The sequence below is a fragment of the Microtus pennsylvanicus genome, chromosome 3, assembly GCF_037038515.1.
Source record: "Microtus pennsylvanicus isolate mMicPen1 chromosome 3, mMicPen1.hap1, whole genome shotgun sequence".
NCBI lineage: Eukaryota > Metazoa > Chordata > Mammalia > Rodentia > Cricetidae > Microtus > Microtus pennsylvanicus.
The window spans coordinates 85,401,727-85,417,218 of record NC_134581.1 but is presented as its reverse complement, the minus strand read 5'-3'; the positions used below and the strand labels follow the sequence as shown (position 1 = coordinate 85,417,218).

Sequence of the window (15,492 nt, the reverse complement as noted above, 5' to 3'; positions counted from 1 at the left end):
ACATAACCATTGTAGATCTCCTTTTGTCACTCTTGAGCGTCGGTATGCCGTCCTTCTCTTTATAGTTATTTATTTCTAGGCTAGTGATTCTCACTAGGTCCCCTAGAGGCATCGGGCAGTGTCTAGAGACCCTTGTGGTCGCCACAGTGGTGAGGGGTGCTAGCCTTAGTGAGTAGAATTAAGCGTGCCACCAAGAGCCCCCCACTAAGAAGGGTCTGGTCCAGAGAGAGAAAAGCCAGGCTCTCACTTCTGTCATTGAGCATGGAATAAGGTTACATTCATGGCTGACTTGATAAAATTCATGCAAAGACATCCTGTAAATAAAGAGATGGAGATGATGGCACACGCAATTCTAAACATACTCCTGTAAAAACGGCGTGGTGGCCCATACCTGTAATCTCAACAGTGGGAGAGAAAACAGGGGAATAAGCAATTCAAGGTCACCTTGTTACAACGAGAGGTGGAGAGCAGTCTGGTAATAACCTGCCTTCCAGAATTTGTAAAGTCACTGTGAACCATCTCTCCAAGGCCCAGCACTAGGGAATCCCAGACAGGTGGCCATGTGGAGGACTGCATGGCTGCCACGTAGGGTCGCTCTTTGTCTAGTAAGTGCTCCCAGTGCAGCATCACATAGAACGTCCTTGAGATGTCCTCAACCTTTGTGGGTGTGCACATATATGGTCAGCTGAAGATGTGTGCATGCATTGTGTGTGCGTGATGTGCTATATACTGTGTGTGCGTGATGTGCTATATACTGTGATGTGCGTGATGTGCTATATACTGTGATGTGTGTGTGTGTGCTATATACTGTGATGTGTGTGTGTGCTATATACTGTGATGTGTGTGTGCTATATACTGTGATGTGTGGTGTGCTATATACTGTGATGTGCGTGATGTACTATATACTGTGATGTGTGTGTGTGCTATATACTGTGATGTGTGGTGTGCGTATATGTGCATTTGCATCAATATGTGTTCTTGGTGTGCGTGTGATATGGTATGATTACACAATGTGTTCTGCTATGTTTATGTGTACATGCTGGTGGGATTCAGTATCTGATGTGCTATTGTGTGCCATGGTGTGTGCATATGTATATGTATTTGAGGTATACGTATGTGCAGATGTGGTTTTAATGTGTGTATATAAACATGAATGTTTGTATGAATGGCATGTTGAGTATATGTGGTGTAGCATATGTTTATATGGTGTGATATATATTTATGCATACTGTGGCACATATACACATGTACATTGTGATGTGATGTAGTATACGAGTTCCTTTGAATACCTGGCTTGTGTCATGTGCTTGCGTACAAAAGCGTTTGTGGTGTGTGTGCTTATATGCATGCATGTGTACAATATACTGTACATGTGTGTTTGTTTTCATGGTATATGGAATAATGCATATACATATTATGTTTGCACATGTTGATGTGTATGTGTGTGTTGAGCATTCATGTGTACTTTATAATGTGCTCGTGTGTCTGTGCTTGTGGCGTGAGGTATGTGTGTGCACACTTAGTGTAGACACATGTTGTTCATATGTTTGATATGGTGTTTATGTACCTGTATGATAATGTGTTTGTATGGGCTGATTGTATTTGGGACGTGTGTTTAGGTTGGTGGTGTGTGGCAGTGACTGTAGACATGAGCCTAACTGTGTCAGCCTGTTGGAGGGGTGATACCATCATCCTGATATGGACTCTCCTAACCCTGCACAATCTGGCAGGCCTGGTCCTGGAAGGAGAATGTGCTAGAATCAGGGACGTCAGGGCGCTACACGGTGGAGACAGTGAGCACCGAGGAAGGCGTCATCTCCACGCTGACCATTAGCAACATTGTGCGTGCTGACTTCCAAACTATCTACAACTGTACAGCCTGGAACAGCTTCGGCTCTGACACAGAGATCATCCGACTCAAGGAACAAGGTGAGAACTGCCAGGGTGCCCAGGGAGCAAGGAGAGGCGTAGTGCTCTTCCTAAATGCCACGCAGCCTCACATAGCTACCTTCTGCAGCAATGGGCATTGGCCCCAGCAAGGGAAAACAAACTACTCTGAGCGATGGCCTCTGAGGCTGTTCAGGAAAGGGTGACCACAGAGTGAGCTGGGCTCCTGGCAGTGATAAGTACCCAACGGCTTCCAAAGACCCTGGCTTCCACACATTCTGCCCAAGAACAAGCCAAAGCTAAGGCTGAAGGGCAGCCCTGCCCGTGTGAGGGCGTGGGGGCTGGGCTCAGAGCACTTGCAACCCCCAGGAGACACCTGGACCACTGTACCCTAGAGGAGACACTATTCAATTCTGGAGCACCGAGCTGCTGGATTTTGAGAGAGAGAGAGAGAGAGAGAGAGAGAGAGAGAGAGAGAGAGAGAGAGAGAGAGAGAGAGAGGAAGAAGAAGAGGAGGAGGAGGAGGAGGAAAGATGAAGTAAGCTTACTTCACTATGCCCCATCTCTAGAACCCCACACGCCCATTGCTTAGCTCCTGGTCTTAGCTAAGAGCTTGGTCTCATGCTGCACGTGGTGGTGTGTGCCTGAACTCTCAGTTACACGGTACATTGAGGTAGCAAAATCACTTGAGCCCACACATTCAAGACCAGCCTAGCCACCACAATAAGTCCTTGTCCCAGAACAAACACTAGAACTCCGGTCTCCATTTAAAGTTCTCTGGCTCAGACTACCAAATGGAGAGTCCCAGAAAGATGAGAGCTGGGCCAGATAAGCTCCCTTGGCACATAGCAGCAGCGTGTTGGGTCTTGAAATGGGCTGCAGGTCTTCCCTTTGCCAGCCAGTGCCCAGCCCTGGGGCTCAGGGGTGGTGTTCAGCAGGCCTGGGCCTCTGCATCAGAGGTTGGAAGCACAGCGAGTGGTCCCCAACAGACCCCTCAAGCCTCAGTAAGTCACCTAGGATCACAAGTCTCAGTGTCTCCAAACACCTCTTCCTAATAGGTGTCGCTTTGCATAACGCTTTGCATATAATTTGCATAATACCATCCACACATCATCCAAACCTCCCTGGTACCCTGTTGCCTACCCTCTTTGTCTTCCCCTCGATGCCCTCACCCCTGTGCCTTCCTCTAATACTCTCACCCACCCCCAAAACCTCTCCTCCAGGTTTGACTTTTCTCTGTCCCTACCCCTGTTCCGGAGGGCCGGAGTCAGGCTGCATGAACTCAAGTTCAGCTGGGGGAACCTGGATCTGTGGGTCGGCCCCAGAGACATGACAGAGGAGGGAATCTTCCTTTCACCCCTCCAGGTGACCAATTCCCTGTCCCACCCTACCCTGGCCAGCCAGGCCCTGGCTATGGACGCTTGCTTTATTTCCAAACAGGTTCGGAAATGAAGTCGGGAGCCGGGCTGGAAGCAGGTACGGAAGGAGGAGCCGATGAGAACTGCCCGGGATGGAGGGAGGGGCTCTTGGATAGTAGGGGAGGGGCTCAATAGGGGGCAGGGAGGCTGCTAAGTTCTCTGTCCACCCCAGGTCAAGGATTTAGTGAAGTCAGAGCAGTGGGAGAGGGGCTCCCCGCAACTGGCGTCCAGGCACCCCAGACACCTGTCTAATACTACAGTCCAGGGCTCCTTCCTCCCCAGGACACAGCTCTAGCACCCCACCCCCATCCCTCATCCTCAGAAACCCTGACTCCCATCCCTTCCCTGGCCTCCCTCCACTTCCAGGCCCTCCATGACTCTGTTCCTCAGTACCATCCCTGGCTCAACATTGCTCCCCAGGGGCCTGGGGCTTGTTTCATTGATGCTTGCTGGCTCACCACCTTTCCTGTTCCCTGTATCCCCCATGGAAGCATCACCTCATCGTCAAGTCAAGGCTGCTGGACACTACCCCTCCAGGGCTCCCATAGCAGAGTGGTCACCAAGCTCCATGGGATGATTGGTTCCATCTAGACAACTGTCCCCTCTGCACCCCCAGGCAGGACACCAGAGTAGAACAGCAGGACTTGGTAAATCCTCCTCCGCAGGAGTGGCCATGGGCCTGAGGATCCTCCGTCTTAGTCCTCTGCCCACACTGGTTGTCCAGCCTACGCCACTCCGTTAATTAGCTACACGTGGACCCCACATTCTCCATTCCCTGGACACACATGCCCTTCTCAGAGCACCAGTCTAGATCACAACCACCCCGCAGAGGCCCCTGTGGTTCATCCAGAAGCAGCAATTATCTGCCACCTAAATCTTCAGACTCTCCAGGAGTCCAGGTCCTGTGGAGTTACTCTCTCTTGTCTCTATGTCATGCCCCTTCCTCCTTCAGTGACTAAGACCCCTCAGGCCCAGTCCCCTTCCTTAGATGGAAAGGACCAAGCAAGGGAACCCCTCCCCAGTCCTTCTCAAAGGAAAGTTCTGTCCAGAAAGAAGTAGCCTTAAAAGATGAACTAAATCAAACTTCAAGGGGCCAGGAGAGGAGGAGACATACTGGGGATCTGGTAAGGGATGCCACCTGCCTTCACAAATCCCTTCTCCTCTGCCACTGCTTACCCAAGATGCACCCATCCCCTGTTGTTAACAACCCAAGGCAATGTGGACCCAGAGGGCACAAGACAGCAGTGACCACCATTCTGTCGCCTTGGTTCTCTGAGCTATGGATGGAAAGTTGAAACCTGGTGGTTTTAAGAGAGTATGCACTGGCTCTGAGAGGAGCTGAGACACTCCTGAGTTTCCCCTAGGAAATGTACTAGGAATCCCAAGAGTGCCAGATCTAACACAAAACAAAGAAATTCAAACCACAGAACCAATGAGGTTTAACCAGAAACATCTGTTTGTCAAAGCCAGCTTGGCTGAGATCGCATCTTTTTTTCTCAGTCCTGTTTTCTGAGCCCAACCCCCACACTTCCCCTTTCAGTCTTGGAGATTTGCTATTCTTACCTCCTCTCAGTCACCTCCTGTCACCTCTGCAGTAGTCTTGGCCATGAATAGGTAGGTAACAAAAGAATTCGCGTGCGAACCCTGCGGTGGTGAGATACCAGATCTGCCTAGTAGGGGCCCCCCACTTCACAGCAACAGCTTGGGAACCAGAATCTCAGTGTTTGTTTCTCTTTAGTAAACTGGGGTCAGGGTAGCAGGGTACTCGCTTGGTATGCATGAAACCCTAAGTTTCATTCCCAAAACAGCAAACGGGGGGGGGGGGGGGGAACCAGAGCTCCAGAGCAAACACCTCACCTTCTGTGGGTCAGCCCAGCCGCACAGGTGAATGTGGGTGGGGAAGGAGCTCAGGCATTCAGAGGAATTTCCTCCCAGCTAAGGCTTTTGTCTACCGCTGTCCTCCATACACACGGAGTAACTGGACCAAATCCTTGATGAGAGCTGGGCCCCTGGCTCTGCTCCAAGACCTTTCCCCACAGTCTTTCACCGAAAGCCCTTAACAACCCCTGACTTCACACGATGACTACTCCACTCTACAGATAAGAGACAGGGAATATGCTGCTTGGAGGGTGGGATGGAGCAAGTGGGGACAATGAGCAAGCAGCCTGGGCTGGATGGAGTCCATGACACCTGTAGGACACCATGTGACCCAGAGACCAGAGCAGGATGAGCTTGGGAGTCGCATGAGGAGACCTGGGTTGAGCTTGTTCACACACAGTAGCCACACGCGCCCTTGAACAGATCGCTTGACTTCTCTGGACTTCACTGTCTTTACCAGATGAGAGGCTTGGGTTCATTACCACCATTTCTCTCTGCCTCAGAATCTCCTAGAGCTGTTCCTGGTAGACGACTTGGGCCTAAAATCATGTGTTCAGGGCTCACACGCATCCATAGGATGAGCAGAGCTTTATGGGAAATCAGTCTCCCTCCCCGCATCATCACCTACCATTCTTGCCCATTTGGCAAGAGCCAGAGACAGGCTGGAAAAGGAGCAAAGTGAGGCTCCCTGGGCCCTTTGGGGCTGGAACAGGTGGCAGATGTTGGAGGGCTGGCCTTGAAAGAGAAGGTAGGGAGGTCCAGGGGAAAAGAAAGGCTTTTTCTCCTGAGCACTAGGGTAGCAAAGAAAGATGTGATTGACCTCCCTAGTCCCAACACTTTCACATGTGGGTTGTGGGTCCTGATTCCCAGCAGGCTGGAAGGGGAAGTCGCCTCAGAGCTGAAAACCTTAAGAGTTGGTTGTGTGTACTCTCCCTGTACCACGGAAAGGGAAGTACGGAAGGAGCCGAACAAACAAGGGCAGGGACCATCACCATGTTTTTTTTTTTTTTAAGAAAAGCCATGGACTTATGACTCACCAGCTGCTGCATGCATTATAGATCCCTTCCTCAATGCTGAAGAGAGCTAAATTAAGCTAGCCTCACCCTGCATCTCTAGTTTTCTTCCCCACCCCACCCCCTGGCCCTCCACTGTCTGGTCTAGCATCTATCTACCCCTTCCCCTGGCTCCTCTTACTCTCCACCTACCCTATGTCCTCTATCCAGCCTTAGCATTCCTATCCAGAGCTGACCCCTATTGGACCATCTATGCCTGCTCAGGCCTGACCAAGGCATTCCCAAGAGGGACCCACACAGCAGTGGTCTGGTCCCAGCTTGACAGGGGCTGCACCTGAGGGACTGGGTAGGGTCCTAGCGGGACAGTAGGTTTCCATGTCCCTCATCAGCCTTGTCTGTTTCTCTCCCACAGAGTCTGTGCCAATGGCCGTCATCATCGGGGTGGCCGTAGGAGCTGGCGTGGCCTTCCTCGTCCTAATGGCAACCATTGTGGCCTTCTGCTGTGCCCGTTCCCAGAGAAGTACGGGAGGGAGACCCGGGATCTCAGGGAGGGGGACAGAGAAAAAGGCCAGGCTTAGACTGCCCAGGAGAGCAAGTAAGCAGGAGTGCAACGAACGGGCCATAACAGTGTTGTGAGCTCCTGGGGCAGGGATGGGTACGATGCTCTGTTATGCACCTGGAGGGTGTCTGACAGCAAGTGGGAACTCCACTGAGGCTGAGCCAAACCCAGCTGGCCTCCATCTAGAAGGACAGGCCACAGCGCTCTGGGTTGGACATCTAGCACTCTTATTTGGGGTGGATTAAAAAATCTTAGAGGGAAGGGGGTGGTTTGACCCTCCTTATTCTGCAAACTACTAGCTTCACCTGAAAAGCAAGTCAGCCACACAGGGCATGAAAGCATGTGAAGAGTTGTTCTGGTTTAAATATCTTTCATCATTAGCAGTACAGTTCAAGCGCCAGCACACTCTTAAAGAATGTATGTACATAGGGCTCAGGTCCGGTGTTACACCTTACCCGTGTAAGGGAGAAGTAAGACAGCAGAGTTGGGTTGGAGATAGGTGTGGTGCAGTCTTCTACTCTGTGACCCTGGGCAAGTCACATGTGTTTAAGACCCCAGTTTCCTCATTTGTGATATTAGAGGGTTGGATGGCAAGACTCTGATGACTCCAGCTAACTCTGAGCTTCTAGAATCAGGATGCGTTGTGTCACCAGAACAGGTTGCCATCATCTAGCACCTTTTGCTTGTTGGAAGGAAGCCTCTGTTTTCCCTAACATATTCTCCACTCCCATCTAAGCAACCTTACCTACAACCTTACCCAACAAGATGGCCCTGCTGACTCTGCATAGGAATGATAGGAGAGCAGATTTCAGTAAGATTTGTCTCACAGGCTGCTCCTCGTTCAGGGAAGCCAGACCTCTGTGTGCTCTGGATTGGATAGGAGACCTTATAATCTTTTTATCATTAAGATTTGTAACCCTAGAAATGGGGAGTTCAAATCCAGGTAAAGAAGGACAGAGACAACTTCTCAAAGAGAATGGGGACTCAGGATGGCAGGGCCTAGCTAGGTGAGAGGAGGGGATGAAAGAGGGCAACCTCTCCAGCCACAGGAGATACTGATGCTTCTGTACCCAGGAGCTGGGCAGCCTGCATGGGCAGCCTTTGAGACCCATTCTAACCAAAAGGAGATCTCCACAGAGGGTCTGTGGGTGGGGAGCCCTCAAAACTTCAAATTCACAGTCTGAGGGGAGGGTAAATTCTGAGGTGGGGTGGAGAAATGGGTGGCGGCACGGGGCTGTGGGGAAGTTGACCTCTCTTGCCTGAGGATGAGAACTGAATTTTTGGTCTACACTTTCTCTTATCTTATGTCTAGATCTCAAAGGTGTTGTGTCAGCCAAAAATGATATCCGAGTGGAGATTGTACACAAGGAGCCAACTTCTGGTCGGGAGGCTGAAGATCACACCACCATCAAGCAGCTGATGGTAAGAATGCCACCCGTGCCCCACTCCATCCTGAGAACAGAGATTCTTTGATCCTCTCCATCCTGCTGTGAGGCAGCTCACCCAGAAAAACCCCTCCTGCCCCAGGCCTACGCTCAGCCAAGGAGCATTTTGCCTGTGCATCTGTGAAGTAATATGGGAGATTCAAAGACATGTATAATGCATGTAAAATGACCTGGATCCTGACCACTGAGAAGGGAAAAAAATCCATGCTTAAATTTACATGTGTGCCTACATGCAGTCTACACACACACACACACACACCACACACACACACACACACACAAAGTCCTCCAGGAGCACTGGTTCCTTCTTGGGAATTGGATGTCTATCAGAAGCAAATGTAAAACTTCTCCAGCAGCACCAAGCCGGCACCTCCTCTTCCTGATCCTCTTTTCAAAGACCAGAATGCACCTCTCTGCTAAGCTATGCCAGAAGCTCATAGAGCGCACTTTCAATGGTAGGAATATCTGGGAACAAGAGAGCAAGGATTAAAGGACATGGGCTTCTCTGAGCCTCAGTCTATGAGATGGATATAAACACAGTGATATGCAGGGTCATCAGCAGGATCACAGGGGTAACAACCTGAGTGATATGGGCTACAGGAGGGTTTTCCCTTGACCTTTGTGTGGGATTTGGTCCCATGATTCTCAGATACTCAAATCTGAAGATGTGCAAGTCTCTTGTATAAAGTATGTATAACATTTACCCAGAAACTACCTGTATTCTCTCCTATACATAAATCATCTCTACTTATAATATGTAATGTATTATAATGTGATATAAACAATTACTGTACCATATTGCTTAAGGATTAATTAATTAATTAAGGAGTAAAATATGCTTGTTCGGTACAGGCAATTTTCCCTAAATATTTTTGATCTGTGATTGGTGGAATCCACTGTGCAGAATCCAGGAATGTAGAGCTTGTAAGAGCCCAGGAATTGCTAACTACTGTGTTGCTCTAAACATACCCACTAGATGGGGAGCAACTGCCGCCTACTTCATCCCTGGCAGAGACTCACCAATGTTTGACGAATGGAGCTGACTTTTCTCTCTGCTACACTTTCTCTAGTCAATTGATTTTCAGGGTCTGTCAATTCTGCTTCAAAAATATGTCTCAGATATGTGTCCCACCTCTCCTCCATGGTTGCTTCCCTTTTGGGGGCCTTGCCAGTGCTCCCTGGACCACTGTAGCAACCCCCTAATGGACCTTGGCTTCGGCCACTTGTCACAGTCAAGTCTCTGGGACCTTGCTAAAAGAGCCTTTTTGAACTACCAATCTGGCGGCACACACCTGGAACCCCAGCACTCAGAAGGTTAAAGCAAACAGCAGTGCCTTTGCGACTTCGAAGCCAGCCCGAACTAATTAATGAGACTCTGTCTCAAACCAAATAAAATATTAAAGGTAAATTTGCTCCTGTGATAATCTACTGGAGTCTCTCAGTGGCTTCCACGTCTGCTGGATGAAGTCCAGCTGCCCGACAAGTCATCACTCCCTTTGCTCCAAGGTACCTGCCAATCTTTCCAGTCCCATCTTCCAGCCAAAGAGATCTGGCTTTCCAGACGTAAGGATGGGTGATCCTGGTCTAGGAGTCCTGGAACCCATGTCCCCTCTCCCTGTTGACACACCTGTTGAGTTTCGTGTCCTATAATAAGATATGTTTCAAATGTCATCCATCCCAAGATTTTCTCGGCCTGCCCCCTCCTCACACAATGGCTAGCCCTGCCCTCTTTGCTGCACTCCCTTGAGCCCCTTTGACAGCCCACTGCTGAGGACAAGGAAACCTCTTCAAAGACTCTGGAGCTTTTCAAGGGGCCTCCCTGACAAGGTAGCTAGTACCTGATGTAGGGAGGTGTTCCTTCATGCAAAAGGGAACTCACATCCCAGACCTAAAAGGAAATGATGCTGTTTACGCTTCCTCCTTTTCTACCCTCTCACAAGGAGGCATTTCTTTTGTCTCACAATCAAGCCCTCAAAAGAGGAAAGGTGTCCCTGAGTATTTGGAGAAGAGCAGAGGGGGTAATTTGGAAGAAGGGACTTGCTGAGGTTCTGGAACTAGTCTCTCCCTTGGGAAGATGCTCTCCCAGTCCCCTCCTCCATGCTGGGAGATCTTACACCCTGTGGACTGGGAAACACTCCATCATCAAGGGGAAGTAGGCTTAGATGTTTTATGGGAGGGGGGAGAAGAGCAACAACAATCTAGATAGAACCAAAACATTTACTGGAAAAACGGAGAGAAAAAAAGTAATGCAATTAGTGAGAGAAAAACAGGATGTAAGCACATTGGCCCATTCTGTGGGCCTCCAAGACTGAGACAATGCAAGAGGGAGAAACAAAACACCTCTCAGAGAGCTGGGTGGGAGCCTGAGCTGGAGCACCACTGCTGGGGTGAGGTACCTGAAGTCTGGGGAAGCATCCCTGTGTTCCCTCTGCACCACTGTGGAAGCTTCCTCCTGATCTTACACCTCATCATTAGGCTCAGTGATTTAGAGCTCAGCCGCCATTCATTCTCAGATAACAAGCCCGGCACTCACCCTGGCCAGAGGCATTCTAGTCAGTGACCGCAATATACACATTCTCAGCCAGGTGTGGTGGGCATTCAAAGAGAGCAAGGTCTCTTCCCTCTTCCCTCTTCCCTCAGGCTGGTTGGCAGATGTTAAGGAAGACAGTCACTGCTGTGAGGAACAGGTGTGACCTAGCCTCTGAGTCTGCTTTTTATTGCTATGACAGATACTGAGAAAATCAGGGCTGGGGGGAGGGGGTGATGGCTCAGTTGACATGGTGTTTCGACACCTAAGCATGAGGACCCGAGTTCAATTCTCTCAGAATTCATGTGAAAAAGACCCAGTAGTCCCAGTCGTGGGGAGGTGGAGACAGGGGGATCTACTGGGCTCACTGAACAGCCACGCTAGCTAAATTGGTGTGCTCTGGGCTCAGTTAGAGACCCTGTCTCAAAAAATAAGATGGAACGTGATTTTAGAAGATACTCAATGCCAACCTCTAGCCTACACACACATGTGAACACACACTTGCACACATACGCATGTGCATGCACACACATGTGCGTACACGCACAAAGATACATATATACACAATATACTCACAAAGAAAAATCCATAGTGGCTCATACTTCTAAGACCTGGGAAGCAGGAGAATTGCTGAAAGTTCCAGGTCAACTCGAGCTACAGAATGAGTCTCTGTCTCATAACACCACTACCACCAGCACTGGTGAGGTGACTCGGAAGGGAAAAGCCAATGATGCTGAAGTCTACAGTCTGAGTCTGAACTCTAGGACCACAGAGGAAGGAGAAAACCAACTTCTGGAAAACTGCCCTTTGCTATCCACACACACACACACACACACCGTGACGTGCATTTATGTGAGTACATGGATGCACACACACAGAGATCAATTAATTAATTAATTAAAATAAAAGAGGAACAGTTTCTTTGGTTGTGGCTTCAGCCCACATTCGTGTGACCTTGATGCCTTCAGACCCACGTCAAGGCAGAACATCACAGCAAAGTCTGCCTCAGGGAAGACTGTCTACCTCATGCTGGCCAGAAAGCAAGAAGAGACAAGCAGGACCAAGGTTCCAGTGACCTCTTCTAAGGCACACCACCAGTGATCTCACTTCCTTCTACTAAGCACTATGTCCTAACAGTGCCACACAAAGGGTGCCAAGCCTTGAATACATGGCCTTTGTGGAGATAGTTCGCCTATGTTGCCAGCATCTCGACAAAGACTCCTTCCAACGTCCTGGCCCCAGTTGACAGACTGCCCTAAAGAGCCTGTTCTCTACCCAGTGTTGATATTCTGGGGTTGCTTACTTACCTCGGGTACATCTATCTCCCTGGTGAGCAGAGAGAGCTCTGTCTATTTGCATCGTACTCTGTATACACAAGGCTCTTAGTGCATGGCTTGGCCTGAATTTTTCAACAAATATTCAAGTGAGAAGTCTGGTGAGGATGTCCCTGCCCAGTGGAAGAAGACACGGCTTTACAGTCATACTGATGCTTCATCCGCTCTTCCCTCCTGTCTCTGTCCTGGAATGAGGGCTCCCAGAACCTTACTGAGGTCTGGAATTGTATCCTCTTTACCCGCCTTTCTGCAGTCCAGGATGTGCAGGGGAGACATGTGGCAATCCTTGGAGCTCATTTCTTCATCTTCTCCTGGAAGGAGGTGGAGTTGAGCCCACCTTCTCCGCACTGAGTTAGCCATTTTTGGGTTGTAGATGGACCGGGGTGAATTCCAACAAGACTCGGTGCTGAAGCAGCTGGAGGTCCTCAAAGAAGAGGAGAAGGAGTTCCAGAACCTAAAGGTAGGGGTAGCTACAGTGGGGCTGGACCATAGAGATGATGGCCCCATGCCTTCGGCAAAGAACCACAACAGCATGCAGAATGGAAATGCCCAGGGCCGGTTGGAGACAGGTGTCACTGAGGGTGAGGGGCTGAAAGTTCCTGCTCTCCTTGCCCCTGAGTTGAGGCTGGATTCCTACAGGTTTCCCTTCCCACAGCCTTATCGCTTATAGATTTTAAAAGTCAGTATTCATGTTCTGGACAAACACACAAAAACAATTAGAGACCGCTTTTCCAATGATCTTGCATCCCCCTTGTATAAACGGGGTCTTGTACAGCTTCCCCTCCCCTGCTGACAAATGAGCATGCGCCAGGCTCCGCTCGCATCCCTGCCATGCTAACCCTTCCGGTTTTCTGGTCAATACCCTTCCTCTCCATCCCTTCCTCCCCTCCACGCCTCCCCTGTGCGAAGAAGGACTGGTCAGCCCAGCCTCCTGCCAGTGAAGGCTCCCTAGTGAAATGCCTCTTGTTCTTGCCCTCTCAGGACCCCACCAATGGCTACTACAGCGTCAACACCTTCAAAGAGCACCACTCGACCCCAACCATCTCCCTGTCCAGCTGCCAGCCAGACCTGCGTCCTACAGGCAAACAGCGCGTGCCCACAGGCATGTCCTTCACCAACATCTACAGCACCTTGAGTGGCCAGGGCCGCCTCTACGATTACGGACAGAGGTTCGTGTTGGGCATGGGCAGCTCTTCCATCGAGCTTTGCGAGCGGGAGTTTCAGAGGGGCTCCCTCAGCGACAGCAGCTCCTTCCTGGACACGCAGTGCGACAGCAGTGTCAGCAGCAGCGGCAAGCAGGACGGCTACGTGCAGTTCGACAAGGCCAGCAAGGCCTCTGCCTCCTCTTCCCACCACTCCCAGTCCTCTTCCCAGAACTCCGACCCCAGTCGACCCCTGCAGCGGCGGATGCAGACTCACGTCTGAGGATCCCGCACTGTGGTGGGGACGGGCCAGGGAGGAGGACAGGGCACATTTTCGTTTTCCAAGGACTGGGGCTACTTTGCAGAGGACCCTAGAACTGGCCGCCACCAAGGTGGTCTCTGAGCACCTCTGTTACCACCTTCCTCCAAAGCTCTAATCAAGCACAAATCTGGCTCCCGGGTGGAAAATGAAGAGGATGCAGCAGAGTGCGTAGTGCTCAGGGCTTTGTCCCCTGCTCTTCCCTAAAGGCCCCTCAGCCACCTCGTCCTTCCAAGGGCACTAGTGGCAGCTAGAAGTTTGCTTTTATGAAACTGCTGTCCACTCTCCTAGCTCCTCTTGCTGCCCATAAGCCATCCCTGGTGCCTGTATTCCTTACAGCCTTGGGGAACGGAGGACTATTTCCCAGCACTGAGTTGCTCCAGAAACCCCACCTTCCCCACTGTGCATAGCCCATGCCACAGAGGCTGAGGGTTGAGAAATGACCCTGGCCAATGGAGCATCAGCCTGGGAGCCCACCCTCAATTTGTTTGGTGTTTTGTGTCTATATTCTGTTCTTGGGCTTGATGCCTCTGAGCTTGGTGGTGGGACTGGCCCGTCAGAGTCTGGTGTCCCCGGAGCTGAGGAAGGGAAGGAGGGAGAACGGAACACCTGGAGAACACCTGGCCCGGTACACCCTGAGCCAGGCGGTACAATTCGGAACCCTCACCCTCGGCCCCGCTTTGTGTTCTCCCATCCTCCCTGCAGCACAATCAAGCTAACGCAAGGCGTGCGAGAACTTCTCTAGCCAGGGTTTGTTGAGCGGTTACTGCAGAGTGCTTCCTGGGAGATGCGGATTTGAGGGTACTGAAGGACGGGTGGGAGGATGAGACAGACTTTTGCAGCTGATGAACGCGAGGAACAATCACCTGTTCTCCAGTAGACTGGACTCTGTGTGCAAGAGGGAACGTTTTTCTGCGCCTCTCTCTCCCTTCACTCCCCACTTAAGAATAAACGGTAGGGCCATTACCCCCATCAAACCTGCCTGTGCTTTTGTTCCTGCGTAGCCACAGGAAGACCCCAGGAGTCCAAGTGCATTGTGGGAACCAAGGGTTTTTTATTGTTTGTTTTTGGCTGTTCTTCACTAGTGGTTTTTTTTCCCCAAGCAAGGAAGGTCATTGTTGGGGCTCATTGTGGTCATAATCGAACCTACAGGTTGACTCTCTGTTTGTGGATGACATCAGCCAAAAAACAAGTCTTGCCAACCTCAATTCTTGCCAAATGCAGTAAGTCAATACCATCACTCTGGACATCAGCCAGATCCTTCTAGCCTTTTATCTCAGTACTATTCCACAGGGGAGTCTTTCTCTACATTGGATATAAGAAGGAAGGTCTCTTGAAAGACCATAGACCACCACCAACACTGTAACAGTTAAGTACAAGACTCAAAAAAAAATTAGAGAAAAAACATTTTTATTTTTTGTTTTTTAAGACAGGGTTTCTTTGTGCAGCCATGGCTGTCCTGGAACTCACTTTGTAGATTAGGCTGGTCTTGAACTCACAGAGATCCACCTGCCTCTGCCTCCCAAGTGCTGGGATTAAAGGCATGCACCACCACCGCCTGGCCAGAATAAACTTTTTTTTATTGATTTAATTGAGCTATACATTGTTTTCTCTGCTCCCCTCCTTGCCTCTCCCCTCCCCTTCAGTTCTCTCCCATGGTCCCCATGCTCCCAATGTAATGGACTTCTAAACATCATCAGAGCAGAGGGGATGGATAAATGAATTAGTGTTCTAGTACAGGGAGTGGGGTTCAAATGGAACTCTGAAGAACCAAATCGTTCCTAAAGCTGGAAGGTCCTCACTAGCTTTTGACTCTTCTTGGAGTCAAAATCTTGGAAGTTCTTACCAATCATGAGATCTTTCATCATCAAATTTATGCTCCTTCCACACACTGTTTCCTTGATATCTTCTTCTGCAACCCCCAAACCAGAAGGATTTGAAACTCATTAGAAATGAAAGTGGCTGGGTGG

At 50.1% G+C, this 15,492-nt stretch overlaps 1 protein-coding gene across 6 annotated transcripts in view; it reads left to right on the top strand.

The window, feature by feature from the left end:
• Kirrel3 (kirre like nephrin family adhesion molecule 3) overlaps nt 1-14,499 on the top strand; it is a 550,850-nt gene extending 536,351 nt beyond the window's left edge. For 2 of the 6 annotated variants that reach the window (XM_075966409.1, XM_075966410.1), the window contains exons 13-18: nt 1,731-1,929; nt 3,328-3,363; nt 6,609-6,716; nt 8,068-8,177; nt 12,435-12,521; nt 13,043-14,499. In XM_075966409.1, the coding sequence (XP_075822524.1) occupies nt 1,731-1,929; nt 3,328-3,363; nt 6,609-6,716; nt 8,068-8,177; nt 12,435-12,521; nt 13,043-13,486 (984 nt within the window). In that variant the 3' untranslated portion in view covers nt 13,487-14,499. Of the gene's footprint in view, nt 1-1,730; nt 1,930-3,327; nt 3,364-6,608; nt 6,792-8,067; nt 8,178-12,434; nt 12,522-13,042 lie in introns of all 6 variants that reach the window. The other 4 variants (XM_075966411.1, XM_075966413.1, XM_075966407.1 and 1 more) reach the window with 3 other exon arrangements.
• The last annotated feature ends 993 nt before the right edge of the window (nt 14,500-15,492 follow it).